At 35.0% G+C, this 17151-nt stretch overlaps 1 protein-coding gene across 1 annotated transcript; it reads right to left on the bottom strand.

Annotated features, from left to right (window-relative positions):
* Positions 1 to 2759: 2759 nt before the first annotated feature.
* On the bottom strand, positions 2760 to 15708 carry LOC131326582 (laccase-7-like). Its single transcript, XM_058359414.1, has 6 exons — positions 15320 to 15708; positions 11670 to 11821; positions 5808 to 6052; positions 5238 to 5366; positions 4131 to 5081; positions 2760 to 3138 (listed from the first exon to the last, which is right to left on the bottom strand). The coding sequence occupies exons 1-6, from the start codon at positions 15410 to 15412 to the stop codon at positions 2819 to 2821; spliced, it is 1890 nt and encodes a 629-aa protein (XP_058215397.1). The 5' UTR covers positions 15413 to 15708; the 3' UTR covers positions 2760 to 2818.
* Positions 15709 to 17151: the final 1443 nt, after the last annotated feature.

Below are 17151 nucleotides of genomic sequence, written 5' to 3'. Positions count from 1 at the left end.
TTTTTCAACGTAAGAACATCTGCAATGGATTTTATATACATTTGTGTATCAAAATGTTCATTAAAATATGAATTAGGATAAAAATGGGTCCCACAAGTGTGTTAAATATTGCAAACTCAAGAGTGTGTTAAGAGCATTCCATAATGGGTTTGATATATTTGTGTGTTAAAATGTGTATTAGGATACAAATGGGTCCTACAAGTGTTTTTTTGAGCGGCGAAAAAATTTCATTAATCTTGAAATTGTTACAAGATTAATAGGAGTAAGGAAATAGCATCATGCTCAAAGAACAATCATTTGCCGAATTCGAGACCAAAAACCTATAATTGGCAAGAAGCCAATCAAGGCCACTCATTTGGCCAAAACCCGCCTAAAAAGGCTAAAGCCCAAACCCTTGTGGGTCTAAGAAATCCAGATATTACAATCAGCACAAACAAAACAGCCCTAACATCCCCTGTAGTCCGAAAGACGTGTCCCTGCCACCACCGCGACCCGAGAAACCAGCCCCTGTTGCTGCCTGGAGGGGCACGGACGCCAACACACCTCAGACCGCACACCATCGCCGCTGCACCAAGCCGCTGCCTTTGCCGAGAAACCCCTGATCGCCGTCAAAGAGCCCAACACCTAGAAGGGAAAAAAAAAAAACCTAATACAAAATCACTGCCTTGCTGATCCAGCCTCCGCGCAGACGCCTCATGGCTGTTGAAACAGCAACCCATAGAACCCAGCCACCATCAACCCACAAGTGTGTATTAAGTGTCTGTTTGGGCGCCTATTTTTCACCTTTTCAATTTTTCCTTTTTGTAGTTTTGGGTGTTTGGCTGATGGAAGAAAATGAGTTTTGGCAAAGTGATTTTTCCAATTTTGAAGATCTAGAGCAAAAGTCAAAAAGAAGGCCGGAGGCCCTTTTCCACTTTTGATGAGCTAAGAAAAGACCAAATTATCTTCTATATTTGGTTCTAAAACCATTTAGAATAAAATGATTAGAAAAATAAAATCTTCCCATCGATTTCAAATGGATTGAAAATTTGAGTAATTAATTTTTTAATCATATTTTTTAATATATAAAGGGTGTAAAAGGTTTTTTTTTTTTTAGGAGAAAGGTATAAAAAGTTTTGTGTGTGCTGATACAATTAAAAATGAAAAAAATTTAAAAAAATTGATTAAACCATTATTTATACACAGTATATCCCATAATAAATAAACAAAGGCAATATGGTAAAAAATCAGGTCATAATTCATTTTCATCACATATCTCTTAAACACTATCAAGTTGCAAAATGCATTTTGCACATATCATCCAAACACTCTACTAGATTGAAACTACATTCTGACCAAAAAGCCAAAAAACCAAAAATTTGAAAATGAAAAGCCAAAAAGTAGGCTCCCAAACACTCCCTAAGAGTAGTGAGCATTTATGTTTTATGGTCGACTGTTGTATTTATAGAGATGAGACCCACTTATTATTTGCTAGCTTCTTTGCTAAACTTAATATACATACTAGCACATTATTAGATTTACCACACTTTAGTACACAAACTAATACAAGTATTGTGGCGCAAAAAAAAAAAATTTTTGTTTGCTAATTGTCTTAATACACATAATTAAAACACGAGGTATTAAATTCTCCTTCCTGATTGGGTCGAGGGCATGCCATCCACATTGGGATTAGGGAATTCACAAGAAATCCCTCTTGCGGCCTAGCCCCAAATTAATATTTATCTTCTTGTATTTCTGGACTAATCTTTCTTATTCATATACATTTTATATTTCATGTGGATCAATTAATTATTGAGGAGGCTTTGAACACCAACATTTTATAGGTCAACTATGTAAAATTTTGAATACCAGCATTTTGCATTCTAAGAATCATAAACTTTTGTTAGAGTTTAAACTTCATTTTTTCATAGCTCTATAAATTAACAAATGCTAATCCATAGGTTTGCATAGTTTAATAGTTTGTTAGAATCAGGAGTTACCAACTGGACTACAAGCCCATTGTTGTTTGAGAGTTAGTTAGGGAATAGTTTAATGATGCTAAGCGTGTATGTGTTACCATGTGCGCAATTGTACACAGTAAGAAAGAACATTAATGACAGAATCAGATTCTTTTCATCTTCACTTAGTAGTAATTTCATTTTTTTTTTTTTACCACTATTGTATACATTAGTGAAGGTAAGCAGAGGAGTTAGTTAGTTAGTCAATAGGGGATTCAGAAGTTGTCAATAGACCTAAACTCCGAACGCCTGTGGCGAGACTCGAACCCTAATCTCCCCTGTGGGATTACCAGGAGGTAACCGCTGGGCTAAGTTAGAGTCACCTATAAGTACTAGGAAAATCGGTGGTTTAGATCCCACTAGAAAGTACTCGAACCCTGATCTCCCTTATTGGATAAAACAGTTTTGGCAACCTCAGCCCAGTAGGTAGTGGATAATCCACACTTAATACCAAACAAATTAGAGTTTCAATCTACTTCCCACAGACATCAACACATTTTTTCGGATATCTATACACATTTCATAAATATCATTGAACTTTTCGCACATTAATTACCATTGTCACTAGACCTAGGTTAACATTTTCCTTGATAAATAGTAAAACAAAACTCTTAACAATAGGGTACGTAGATCTTTTAGTACCCTTGTTCCCCTTTTTTGTGGGGGAGTAATTGATTTTATACGAAACACTCGAACCACAATCTCACAAAGAAGAGCCAAAGCAAAACAAGAAAAGCCAACAGAGCCATACCTCACGGAAAATACTTGGAAATTTGTTTTCATTGATTAAGAAAAGGAAAATGATAATAGGCAAATTGCTTCTATTTATACCAAAACTTTTGAGCATAAGAGTGTTGTACCTTGTACATGGTACAAGAAAACCACACAAATACAATAAAACATGGTATAAGAAAAGCAGGCCAAGAGCCAAAAACAATTTTGACATCATCAAAAATAGTTTTGGCGTTATCACCATCCTTAATAAAAGATCTTGTTTGCTCAGCATAAAACGAACAACGGGGTAGATCTGGTGGAGGAAGAGGCAAAGAAGTCGATGGCGTGGGCCCGTCCTCAACAAGAAAAGCAGTCGCTAGTCCCCACGTTAAGTGCGTATCGAAGTGACAATGAATCAACCATACACCTGCTCTTGTCATCAAATTTTCAAAACTTACGAATAAGCATCCATTTTGCAATCCACACACACTATTCTCATAATTTAAGGGCCAATTTATTTCACATCACTTTTTTTTTTCTTTCTAACCGATTAACTAAAAATAGTTAAAATTATAGGAGTAAATAATTGGTATCAGTTAAAAAATAAGTTTTAGGTGCTCCATTTATTGTGTTATCTTATGAGCTAGAGGGTTATAGCTTAGGATGTGTGCCAATTTTGGCCTTGTAGCTGCCAAACAATAAATGGCCCACTTATTTAAGTCCCAAGTTCAGCCTATGAGAAAATGAAATGACCGACTGTTTTTCTTTTTGACATTTATTGTAAGGGATTTTGAATTTTTTTTTTTTTATAGAGATAACAATCTTTTCAAAGAACCCATTGGAGTAGTAACCTATATATACAATAAACCAAAAATTGACTTAACATACAAATGTGGAACCTATTGTTATCTTGATACACTATTTTACACATATTTTAACACACAAATAGAGAGAATCCCATTGGAGATACTCTTAGTACTTAATTAAGCTCTTTTTGTATGTGTATGTGAGGATTGGTGCTTATCGACCGGTTATTCATCTTATTAAGGAAGCTAAATCATTAATAAACAGTAAGTAAGTGTTACGTAGCCAAACAGTTTTATTTGTTTATCTCATTATTAGCTACTCTTTTTGTCCCATTTTGTTTGCTTCACGGAAGAACTTAACTTTGTAATAAGGCATGCAATTAACTTTTTGATCCCCATCTTTAAAACTACTTTTAATCATTTATAAGTGTAAATTTGTGGAAATTACACATGTTTTTCTTTGACTTTTCAAAGAGCAAACGTTTTGTGAAATCCTAAAAAAGAAAACCAAGTAAACGAAATGGGACAAACAGATTATTCTATAGAAAATATAAATAAAAAATATAAGTCATAGAAATTAAATCGGTCTAAAGATACGATAGCGAAAACATACCCGGATTAGTTGCCGTGAATCTAATGACAGTCCATCCTCCAACAGGCACTCCAACAGTATTGCGTATTTGTGGATTAACGAGATTGAACATTTTTGGCCCCGTTACGGGGTCGTAATTGCCAAACCCTTGAGCCAAAACATAAAAGTTAAACCCGTGCAAATGTATTGGGTGGCTCTGTTGGCCCACCAATGCCGTGTTCTGAAATACAATCTGAACGGTAGAATTATACTTCAATTTCGTAACCCTTGTTGACCTTGGTGTCATTATGAGCGCTGTATTCAAGACATTGATTGTGTTCGTATAATCAAACACCACTGGTGGATATTTAGGAAAATCCGCGGTGTAGATCCCAGCAGTCAGATTGTAGTAAAACGCTTCCAGCATTGATAACTTGGTAGGGAGCTCGAAAGACTCGTTGTTCATGCTCGCTGCAAATTGTAGCCCCAAAGGAGCCCCACAAGTGTTGTTTGCTCCGCAAGGGACCATGCCCAAGCCTTCCGTCACAAACATGTGTTCATCGACTTTGAGTGGGACTGGTGCCCAGTGAGGCCCGTTCACGAGACTCGTTAGACTGGAAAAGAATTCGAACGCTGTAGGAGTGTCGTTGAAGGCCGGCAGGGCCGGCATTGGAGGGGTTGACGATGAGGCATTTTCATACGTAATGATACCTCTGGTGGTTGTTTTATCATATTCCATTCCCAGGCTGTCGTAGGAATGTGCTGCCATGTAATAGGAGGATAGCGGTTGGTCGGCGGTGAGCAGGACATCGATGGTCTGGCCAGGACCTATGACGATGGTTTCAGAGACCATTGGATTGGTGTAACAAGCGTCGATGGCGACGACTGTCATTGTGTGGTTTGCTATCTTGAAGAAGAGCTCGTTATTGAGCGCAACATTGATGATACGCAAGAGATACGTTTCTCCTCGTACAACCTTCAGTTTATATGTGCCTAATCACAGAAAAATTCGAATGTACATGTTCAAAATGTGAAGGGTTCTTAACCCAAAGTAGTCACTCTATCATTTTGCAATTTCAAAAATGCCATTAGCATTTCATTGTGAATAAAACATTGGGTTGTTTATCAATTTTTGTTAATATCACTCACCGGTTGATGAGCAATTATATAAATCACCAGGGCAACCATTGATGGTGAAAGCATCGGAAATGTTAGGCCCATGCCCCTCGGCTAGTGCTTGCTCCTCGATCTCAATAATATTACCATTCCACCACTCTCCTGCAATTGCAATTTAATTGATCATTACTTTTAAATTTTCAAATGTTTTCTTGCAATCTCAAGGTGTTTATTTTAGGCAGAAACTTTTTAATCTGTTAAAAGAAGACAGGTTAATTTCGACCATGTAGAAATACAGATTTAATACATGGAGCAATGCTAAAAAGAGTTATGCTCACAGATGTGTTCGAAATTGTCTGATTCATGTCAACCTCTCATTATTTTGTGGGACCAACGTACATCGAATTGTTAGGGACACGATAATCTACAATCTATGGACACAAATCTATGCTTGCAGACTACCATTTTTTAATTCGAAACTCGAGTTACATCTATAATTGCTTAATAGATTAGTTAATTACTGTGTGTCAACCTTCATGGATTTATGAACTATGAAGCTTGATAAAATTTTACTGAAAATAAATAGAAGGGTTTGGAATTTACCCAAAAGAATGGGGAACTCTTCGAAGGGTTTTGGGAACGGGTACGAGTAACCCTTTCTTGGTCGAATGATCAGTGCCCCATGTACAGTTGCGCGAAGCCATTGGGCATGGGCATGCCACCAAAGGGTCCCTTCTTGACCTGTGATGGTGAATCTGTATGTGTATTTATTTCCAGGGAGTATTGGGCATTGAGTTACATATTCAGGCCCATCCGCCCATGCACTGTGTAGCTGGAAAATCCCGTGCCTACAAGATTATCAGGACATTGAAGTTGTTAGGTCCTCTTTGGCCTAACTTTATGAAGACTTTTTGATGCCATCATTTTTGTTGTTTTCCTTTAATTCTTACTAGATTTGGATCAAATCTATATATCACACCAAATGTATGTACTCTATGAAATAAATTGGAAATACAAATTTATCGACCCAAGTAAAAAAGAAAAGAAAAGAAAAGAAGTCATATAAGACTGCGAAAAAGACCAAAAAAACTGATGTAAAAATTAGACTCAAATCTAGTATAAATTAAGAGAAAACAACATAAAAGACCGCGAAAAAAAGTTCTAAAAAATTAAGCTTGCTTTCGAAATAAGCTTTGGAAATATTCCACCTGATTGAGCTGAAGTTCTGTAAACAATAAAACTCAAAGTCGTTTTTTGGGTTAGAAGTTAGAACTAAATGGGGATCCAATATCTACTATGTGGATGACTTTTTGTTCAAACTTTTTTTTTTTAATCGGTAAAAGATGAAATTTTATTAAAAAAGGAGAAAGGAAAAGGGGATCCAACAAAGAATTGGATGATACATCACAAGGGCAAAACCCAAACCACTCAAAGGTCTACAAGGATCCAAAATAAATAAAACAATAAAGCTCAACCTAACACCCAAATAAAATAGATAAAAGCCAAATACCCTAACCCGGTCCACCCAACGACCGGCCCACCCAAACCCTAACCACTTCAATCTCCACCACCAGAAAACTAACCACTTTTTGTTCAAACTTGACTATGTCTTAGCCTCTATCTAAATTTCTTCTTTGTGTCTGTCTGTCCCTCCAGGGCCGGCTCAAGGTATTTGGATGCTCTAAGCCAAGTGCTGGAAAAGTGCTCTACATAAATTTCCTAATTTAAAAAAAATTAACTGCAATACTTATCTATATATCATTACTATTAAACATGGTAAATAGTTCAGCCACAACAGCCCCAATTTGTATGACAAGAGAAATTTTTTTTGGCAAAAAGACACTACAAAAAAGTACTTTACTAGGATTTGAACCCAAGCATCGTATGAGAAAAAGCAAACCCTTTACCATTGGACCAACAAATGAGTTTGTATTATAATTGCGCGTAGAAAATATATATACTTATTTAGAAAGGAATGCCCCATTTTTTATCCAAAATATGAAAATTCAAGGCGACGGCCTCTTGGCCCTTGTTCTTGAGCCGGCCCTGTGTCTGTCTGGTGTTCTGTGGGGTCTCTTGTTCTTTTGGTCTTCTTTGGTTTGTCTGTGGTTGGAGGCTTGGAGCTGGTTCTTCTTGTTGCAAGTTGGGTGAGTGGCTTTTGTGTCTGGAAATATTGGTGGGTCTGAGTCTGTGGGGCAGGGTGGTGCTGCACCTCTAGTGTTGCTAATCCGACCGTCCATTTCGGTAATAAACGATTCAGATTTTTACTCAAACAATAGATGATTTGAATTAATAGAAATTCGAATTAAATTCGAATCCATCATATCGAGATGGATTGACTGCAACTCCCAATCCGGGGCAGAGTGTTTGTTGAGTGTTCTGTGGGTCCGGGTGGTTTTCTGAGTTGTCTGTACTTTGGTCGGTGTTTTTTCTGTTTGGGTCTCTGTTGTTCACTCCCTATGTTTCACTTGCTGCTCAATCATGAGGCTGTACTGCATTCTTGCACCATTTCGTTAAAGTTCTTATTTTTTTAGATCATTTTTTATAATACATCACATTTAATTTAAAAATTAGGTACTCCTCCCGTCCCATTATGCTTGTTCGGTTTGCAAAAACGAAGACGTAAAAATAATATAATTTTTGCAAGAAAAACTCCAAATTTTTTCAACAATTCACTAGATATCAATGAGTTCTTTAAATTTATGAAAAAAATTTTGAACATTTTCTTGAAAGAAATGCATTATTTTTGAGTCTTCGTTTTACGGACCAGACAAGCTTTTTGAGATAGAGAGAGTATTTATTAAAAAAATAAATATTTATTTTAGTTAGCAGAACACGCCATGTCTACTTCTGATGAGCTGTTTTGTGACTCGTGGAAACAATCTTTCTACAACAAACATTCACACAAACTCACTCACATTCACAATGGGGCTCACACATACTACACTTCCAATATGTATGAGACCCATCAAAAAAAATGTGTGTGTAAAGTATTTGTGTAAGTATTTGTGATTATAAAATTATTGCTCGTGGAAACTTGGAAATCCCTTTGTTGCTTCTGCTGCTGTTTTGCTGATTTTTTTGGTTGCTGGTGCTGAAATTCCCCTGATCCTAGTAAGGGTTGAAAGGTGATTCGTTGCTTCTTGGAATTTTGCTTTGGATCTTTTGTTCTCGGATTGGTTGACTTCTTATCAACCTTTTTCGTTGTGGTCTTGAGTGGCATATGATTGTCGCTTGGGTTGGGTGTCAACTTCGTTGGGATGTGGCCCTCTCGTGTTGTGATGTTGTTCTCTCCTGTCCTTTTGAGCTGATCATCTTAATCTTACTTACTTTTGATTAATAAAATCTTCTTTTCGCCGTTTAAAAATAATATGTTGATGCTATTTATTAGATTGTTAACTGCCAACTTATTTAAAAATTTAAACTGTTAGAGAGTAGAGCAACTTTACTATTTATATCTTCAAACACGTCCCCTTACGTGTACCCATGCTCTTCTTCATAAGCATACTAAACACGTGTAAATATTTTAATATTAGGTAGGCAGTGAGATTCGAATACATGATCTGTTATCTGCTCTGATACTATATTAGATTGTTGACCACCAACACATTTAAAAATTTATATGTTCACCACTACTAAACGTGCTTTGGAATAGAAAATAGAAAAATAATGCAATTGCGATGAACATGTCATATACGGAGTATTTAATTTGGTGTACTTATAAATTCTTTTAATGTTAGAATTGTAAGCAAGGGGCATTAGTTAATGGGTAAATTTCACTTTCCTCCACTGAGGTTTCTGACAATCACAGACACCTCCCCTTAGGTTTCTAAAATTTCACTTACCTCCCCTGTCAGAGTTATAAGCTAACAGACTTTAACAGGGAAAGCAAATTTACTTTTTTACCCCTTTGTTGACCTCCCCTAGAGTTTCTAATAATAATAGATACCTCCCCTCATATTTAGTGAAATATTTATGTTGTCTTTATTTATGCTAAGTATATTTATAGCATCTAAAATTTTATTCTAACACCCAAATAAGTGAATCCATTACGGAGTATTAAAGATATATCATACATGTGTTTGAGCTTTAAAATGGCAAACAAAATTGAATAAAGATAAAGGATTGCTTTTATGTTTAGCAATTTTTTATGATTTTGATCATAATTTTATATCTATTAGATTCCTCTTGTCGAGACAGCCCTATAATTCAATCAAACTAAATAAAAAATAAACACAAAACTAACGAAAGGATTGACACAACAATAAAAAACAAGAATGGTAATATTTCAAATTCTCACATTTTTATTTGTTACAATTATGTTGTAAAATAGTTAACATAGTTGTAAAAGAATTTAGACATTTATAAAAATATTAGACGGTAATAAATTCATAATTGAGGACCTAAGGTGAAAATGCGGAAAAAAAAACTTAAGACTTTTTTTTTTTTTTTTTTGCTTTTTTTTTTTCCACTTATGATCACTGTGAGACTTAGTTCTATAGTGTAATAATTATAAGTTGAAAGATAAAGGACTGTAGCGTGGAAGATAACATTAAAACTATTATTTTTTTCAATGTTTCTTAGTTAGACAATTGGTTTAGTTTAGAGGAGTAATTGATTATTTATAACATGTATTCACTAGCTAAACATTAAATTAGTATATAAGAAAAAAAATATTTTGGACAAGAATTTCAATTAACGTATATCTATCTATCATGATATTTATAACTAAATACAAATAAAGATATTGGTATTTACAAAAATCTTGAAGTTTCATATAAAAAAAAGAAGAAGAAAGGGAAACTAATTCTTTTTTACGTTAGACATATGTAATGGCTTCAAAAAAAATTTAAAATTTTACCTAAAGCTTCATCAAAACTTAGTATTGGTTAGTTTGAAGATAAAAGTAATTTCATATTAAATTATATTTTGAAATGACTTAAGCAAAATTGTTGACTCAAGGGTAAAATGGGTAGTATCATAGATGTAATGGATGATGTCAGCAATTTCCGTCATACTTAGTGACGGTCAACTAACGGATGGGGGAATCTGCAGCCGACAACCAAAGTAGAGGGGAGGTAACTGTAATTTTAAAAACCTGAGGGGAGGTGTCTGTAATTATCAGAAACCTCAGGGGAGGTAAGTGAAATTTACCCTTAGTTAATCAAGAAGTGGCAGCTGATTTTCAGTTAAGAACGTTGGTTGAGAAATTTAGTTAGATGGTATGAACAATTTGATGGCTTTAGTCTTTGCTTCCCAAATAAGCATTTCTTTAAAAATTAAGATGTTTGGGTCAGTTTACGCGCACTTCGACTAATCCCTAACTATAGGATCAATTACGTTGCTATGAACAGGGGACCGATTAAAGCTAGAGGAAAATACTATATAATTAGACTGGTCCTACAAGAATTCATAACACGTGAAAAGTTACAAACGAAAAACCTAAAAAAGAGAGCAATTCCTAAAGTCTCAAGCCTTACCGCAGTACTAAAATCAATACTAGTATATAGGACAATGTGTGCACTTGTGGGTAAGCCCACGTATTGATTTTTTGCTCTCTTTTTTTTTTCTATTTACTTTTATAAGTAGTGCATCATTTTTTTTCTTTTTCGATTAGTCTTGTTTTCAAAATCTACAAAGGACACAATATGATCGAAAGCTAGATTAGGTTTAAAAAAAAAAAATCGAATTAGACAAATTTTTAAATATGAGGAATGGTGAATTTATAAATACACGGTTAGTCTCAAATGAGGTGGTCCTCATTTTAGTTAAAATGCAGACCCCCTTTTTCGATCGAATTTTGTCTGCTCAATGTGTTCAAAACGTGATTTTAAGGGTACCTGCGAGAAATCGGCAAAAAAAAAAAAAAACGATCAGGAAGGGCTTCATCCAAACAGTTCCGAACAATTTTTTATTGAACGGTTCAAATAAAAACTGCTCAAATCAAGCCCTTCGCGGTCTTTTTTTTTTTGTATGTTTTCTTGTAGACACCCTTAAAATCACGTTCTGATCACATTGAGCAGCCAAGATTATCGAAATTCGATCAGAAAATGAAAGAAAAGAAATGGGGAGGTCCGCATTTTTAACTAAAATGAGGTGATCCTTAAGAGAGAAGGACTATATAAATATATATAAGTCAGTTATGGCTCAATTTATCATGTGTTTGGACAAAAAATTGTTGATTGGTGGGCTTGGTCAAATGCACATAGAAACCACATGAGATTCATTACTATTTCTCATGGGGATATCTGTCATATAGGTAAACCTCAGTGGTGTTAATGAAATTTACCCTTTATTATACTAACATGTATGTAATAAATATTCCAATAGCCATTTAACTATATATATTCAAATACCAGCTGGAAATATATCCTACGTTATATGTACTATTTATAGACAAGGGAGTTCTAGTAGTTGAAAAATGTGGCAGTGGTATATATAAAGTTGTAGACTCGTAATACTTACCAATGAATCGTCAGGTTGTAGGGACATTTATTGAAGACATGAATGATCAGTGTGTCACCTTCATGAACTTGTATAGTTGGGCCGGGAAGGCTTCCATTCACAGTGTTGATAACTTGTTGCTTGCACAACCGGTTCAGAGTTATATTTTGCACCTAAAAAAACTTAATTTTATGAGAAAATTACATTACAATTCCAAACATGCATAATAGGCGTGTATGTGTATGTGTATGTATTTGTGTGGTATGTTTTTTTTTTTTTTTTGAACAGGGAACTATTTGTGTGTATGTGTTGAATATATATTTTTGGCAAAAACAAAAGTACTACTTGCTCCATTCCTTTTGCATATAGTAATTAAAAAAAGTCTATTCGGTGGATAATTTGTCAAAAAATTTTGCACGAAAAATTAAATGAGTTCAATTAAAATTAATAATAGACATAAGGTCAACAGGTTCGGCTCTGAATTTTTCGGGGCACGATGCAAATTTCTTAAAATGAACCCCTATATATAATTAAAAAGAAAATACAATTGGTTTTAGAAACCGTAATAACATCCGATTAATTCAAAATGTATTATTTAAACATCACTATTCTAGCACTTTTTGCTGCAAAAGTAGTAATTAAGTTCTCATAATTAAATTTAGCCTGATAAAAAAAATCCAAGTTTAGCCACCATATCTTTTTTGTGAAAGCCAATCCATTCCATATTCTTGCGACTTAGGTGACCAAAGGTAAGATTAGACTTGTTTTTCTGGAGGCAATAGTTAGTCAGGTTGTCAACTGCATGTATTTTACAAGCAATCTATGCATTTTGTTCCTTTGTTTGGTTGTTAGTTTTGAGATAATTTTATTTATTTATAGATTTGAGTATTTTTTTTCATCTTTAGTCAATTTTTTAAACATTTTAACAAAAAAAAATTAGCTTTTGAATAGGTACGCTATATACATCCAAAAAGAAAAAAAATTAAATAAAAAAATGCTAAAGACGAAAAACACAAAAGACGAAGCACTCAAAAATTTTGGAGAAAATATTTTTGAGAGAGAACAAAACAACGCGTATGAAATACAATTATCACTTTTGTTTACCACCAAAATTTTTATTGTATTTCTTATCATAAAATTTAGAGAATAAATTATATACATCGGCTAGGGGTGATACCGGTCTGGTTTCGATCGGTTTTGGCGTATTTTTCGGCCGAAATAGGTTATCCGGTTTGAGAGTTTTAGAAACTGGAACCGGTTGAGATAATACGGTCCGGTTTTGACCGGCTCAACCGGTTTCGATCCGATTTATCCGGTTTTCATTCATGGGCCATATTTTAGGACCAACACATCAAAAAAGCCATAATTCAACACACAAAATATCAACTAAAAACCCATAATTCAACCCTTTTTTTTTTTGCCCATGAAAATTAAAGTATCAATTTTGAGCTCAATACATAAAACAAAACCCATAAAAACATAATTAAGCCTATAAAAATAGTTATATATATATATATATATATATGATTGATTTTATATAATAAATATATTTATTAGACCAATATACACCAAAAGGGTGGATAGCCTAGTGGTAAAGAGAGGGGAGATCCTTCTAGCCTTCTTGGATTCGATTTCCCTCCCCTATGTTTATATATATATAACCGGTTCAGTTTTGACCGGTCTTTAAAATACATAAACCGGATTGAAATTATTTTTTCGGTTTATAAAATTTTATAAACCAGAACCGGATGGAAATTATTCGACCGGTTTGAAAATTTTGGTTCGATCCGGTTTTTTCGATTTCGATCGATTTTCCGGTCTCAGCTAACAGCCCTAACATCGACGGTATAAATATTTATTTCCTTCAAATCAATTATATTACGCTACATCATCAAAATAATGATCCCAATTAATAGAACATGGTGACATGACGTAATGTAATTAATTTAAAGGAAATAAATGTTTACACCGATAGTGTAAATAATTTAATCTCTAAATGTTAACCCACATACTTTTAAAATTACATGCACCTTTACCACCATTTGTTTGGGCCTTTTGTCTTGAACTTTTACTTAAATTGGGCCCCAATTTTCATGCAGATATTTTCCTGCTAATTATATATTTATGTACATAATGTAAGTGTATAAAAGTTTGGAGCTCCAAAAAATTGGAAAAAATTGGTGGTCCGATGTGCTGCATCCTCAGCGTATGCCCAAAGCCGGTTTGAAAAGAGGAGTTAATTACATTGAAATTGAGACTCTTTGACAAATTTTAAGATTGAGAGCAAGAATGAATAAAATAAAAGAGGAGTTAATTACTTTCATGCGAAGATTAAATGAAGTAATTATGTTATTGATTAATTGAAACCCCAAATAAGAACATAAATATCGGGGAACAAAGCGATCACCTGTGTTTTTTTTTTTTTTTAATCGGCAAAAGGAAGCTTTTATTAATCTTTGTAGATAATTAGAAAGATTAAAAGGATCACGGGTATACCGGCAAAAGCTATCGGAGAACCTCACCCGGAGAAAAGCAAGAAGCCAACCAAAAACATCACAAGAAACATGAAAGTCTCAAAACAACCCAACAGGCTAACACCAAAACAGCAGCTGTGTTTGGATTTGGATTTAAAATTTTTTTTGAAAAATAGTAGAAGTAATAAGTAAAAAGAGATAGATAGAGAAATGTTAAAAGTAGGAAGAATTTTTGGAAAAATGCTTTTTGAAAAGCAAAGAGAACAAGGCAAAGAAAACAATCCTAAATCCAAACAAACCAAAAGATATAGAATCAACAACTCAAGTCCAATTCCTAGGCATAGTGTTCAATAAATTTTTTCTATTTATATCTTTTCACTAATTACTCTAAAAAAACCTCAATCAAAATCCCGAACGAACAAGGTTAGTTTCAAATAACGTCCCCCAGCACAATGATGCAATAGAAGGATTTACCCCAATCGACGGTGGTGATGGCGGTGGAGGAGAATGGTATGGGTAGGCCATGTAATCAATGTTTTTCAGAAGCGGCATATTTTTTGTGAACGATAGTCTTAAAATTAATCGTTCTGGACTTGGTGGATTAGGGATGCAGAAAAGAGTCCTGCTACTGGTACAGATTTTTGTGCACAGATTGTGCACAGATTTTGTGGTGGGACCCACCACGGATTCCACATAAATGATCCGAGCCGTTCATTAAATGTAAAATATTTTTTCAAGAGTTTCCGTAAAAAATTAGCTTAATCTAATACCTATAAGTGCTCAATCTAATCATCTAAATTTTCATTCGGATTTTCGGGTAATGAAAAGTTAGATAATTAGATCAAGCATCTATAAGTATTGAATTGAGCTGATTTTTTTCAGGAACCCTTGAAAAATTGTTTTACATTTAATGAACGGTTCGGATCATTTGTGTAGGACCCGTGGTGGGTCCTACAAAAAAATCTGTGTACAATCTGTACCAGTAGCATTTTTGTGCAGAAAATGGCAATGGGGGAACAGACCATATATATATACACACACCCCACCCAAAGCCTTACTTATTCAACATAAGTATACGTTTGCTCTCTATTGAAGAATTTGACATATTTCCTCTCTCGAAAAAAGAAGCAGCGCAGAATGAGGGAACAAAAACTACTAAAAACCATAGTGCATCAAATTCGTTTAGGAAAGACTTACATAAAATGAATGCTCCACGATTTCGGCAGAGGCCACTGAAGAATAAACCAAAAGGGCTAAAGCAAATGCCAACAACAACAGAGGACGAGCCATATATGTATGGAAAATCAGAAACAAACTTGTATGGCAATATCAAACCAAGATTGGTGTTTATGTAGAGGTGGTAGCTGTTACGCCTAGGAAAGATATGAACCAAACACAACAAACATCCAATCACGCACAACACAAAGATAGACGTGTTTTCTCCAAATTTGATTAGGTAGTCCCGGGAGGAGCAGCCGAGACTTATAATTTTGTAAGGAGGAGCTACGTACGTATTATTCACACACTCTCTGCAGCCTCACCAGCTCTCTGTAATTCCTCACTGGTTTCTAATACTACTACACAAATGAGCCAGAAGCTCAATTTATAGGGAGGATTGAAAATGAGAATAAGTTTGCAGAAAGGTCATGACGTTTTTCTGGGAACGTGGTTGCGTTAGAAATTAGTATTATTTTTTGTTTTTTTTAAGGTATAAAATAACTTACCCAATATCAAGTTTTGTGGGGTTGGGTGGAAATCTGCATTAGTTATTTTGAATATGAAAAATGATAGGGATAGGGAAGGGAAGTGGTCCTGATTCTAAGAAGGACGAATCTCTATTGGACCACTCTATGCGAGTTGGACTAAACTTTGTCCTCTTATAATTTGACATCAAGAATGCTACAACCATACTTAAATAACACACTTGCACTCAAAAATGTGTGGGCTCTTCACACATTGAATGTGTAGTACAAGTGTGGAGCCCACCCACAAATTTGTGGGTGTGACTGTATAAATGGGTGTGTGATTCGGCTACAGAGTGTGTAAATGATGGGGTGTTTCCACTACGGAAAAACTTGGAGAATTTTTTTTAGAAGTTGTTAGTTGTTTTCGGCAGTGAATTAGCAGTTGGTAAAAATGTCAAGTTGTTTTGTATCCACTAGTGAATGAGTTGTTGATTAGTATGTTGAGTGGAAAATTTATTGTGAAAGAAGTCGTTATCGAAAACTTTTTTGTTAGTGTAAACAATATAATAAACTGCTTAAACTTGTTGATTCGTATGAACAATTTGCAAAAAAATGCAATTTTCTTCCGTTTTTCTTTAGTGGAAACACGGCCAAGGTGTGTGATTTTGGTGTGGTTCTAGACTTCATTCATCTCACGATCTGTTTTTCAAACACGTGGAGAGAGAGAGAGAGAGAGAGAGAGAGAGAGTGAGTTGCGTGCTTCTTTAGCTATCTTGTTTTGGTTCATGAACCGTGGCCCAGATTGGGCAACAAACTCCGGACGTTGTCGACTTGTGTTGAGAAGACCAGTGGCGCTTGGATTACAGGCTACAGCACAGTGGGGGGTTAATATTTTCAACGAAGTACAGTTGAAGCAATCTCTGAGCGTCTGAGCAGCTGTTCGAGCGGTTCAAAAGTGTGTTAGATATTTTAAATTAAAACACTTTCTTCTCTTCCCCATCACTCTCTCTCTTTTTTATTTCTCTAAATCCGAACCGTTTTAAAACCGAAATGGATTGCCCAAAGACTGTTCAACTATCACATAGTGTCGACTCACCACCCAAAAGTTTCTCGGTGGGACATAGAACGGTCAAAAGTAGCAGTCTAGAAAAAGCCTAAAACTTCTTAACGCGATTGCGTTGGAATTTGCACAAAACTGGTGGTCAGGGTGAAGACCCAGCTCCACTGGTGGAAGAAAAGAAAAAAAACCCTTTTGTACAAAACGCCCTGCTAAAGTGGGCGGCACGGTTTTGAAGTTGAGTTTACCTAACTTTTTAAGAATATTTGGCAACCATTCTTTGTCCT

This window comes from Rhododendron vialii, chromosome 5a, assembly GCF_030253575.1.
Source record: "Rhododendron vialii isolate Sample 1 chromosome 5a, ASM3025357v1".
Taxonomy (NCBI): Eukaryota; Viridiplantae; Streptophyta; class Magnoliopsida; order Ericales; family Ericaceae; genus Rhododendron; species Rhododendron vialii.
This window is presented reverse-complemented; position numbering and strand designations above follow the sequence as displayed.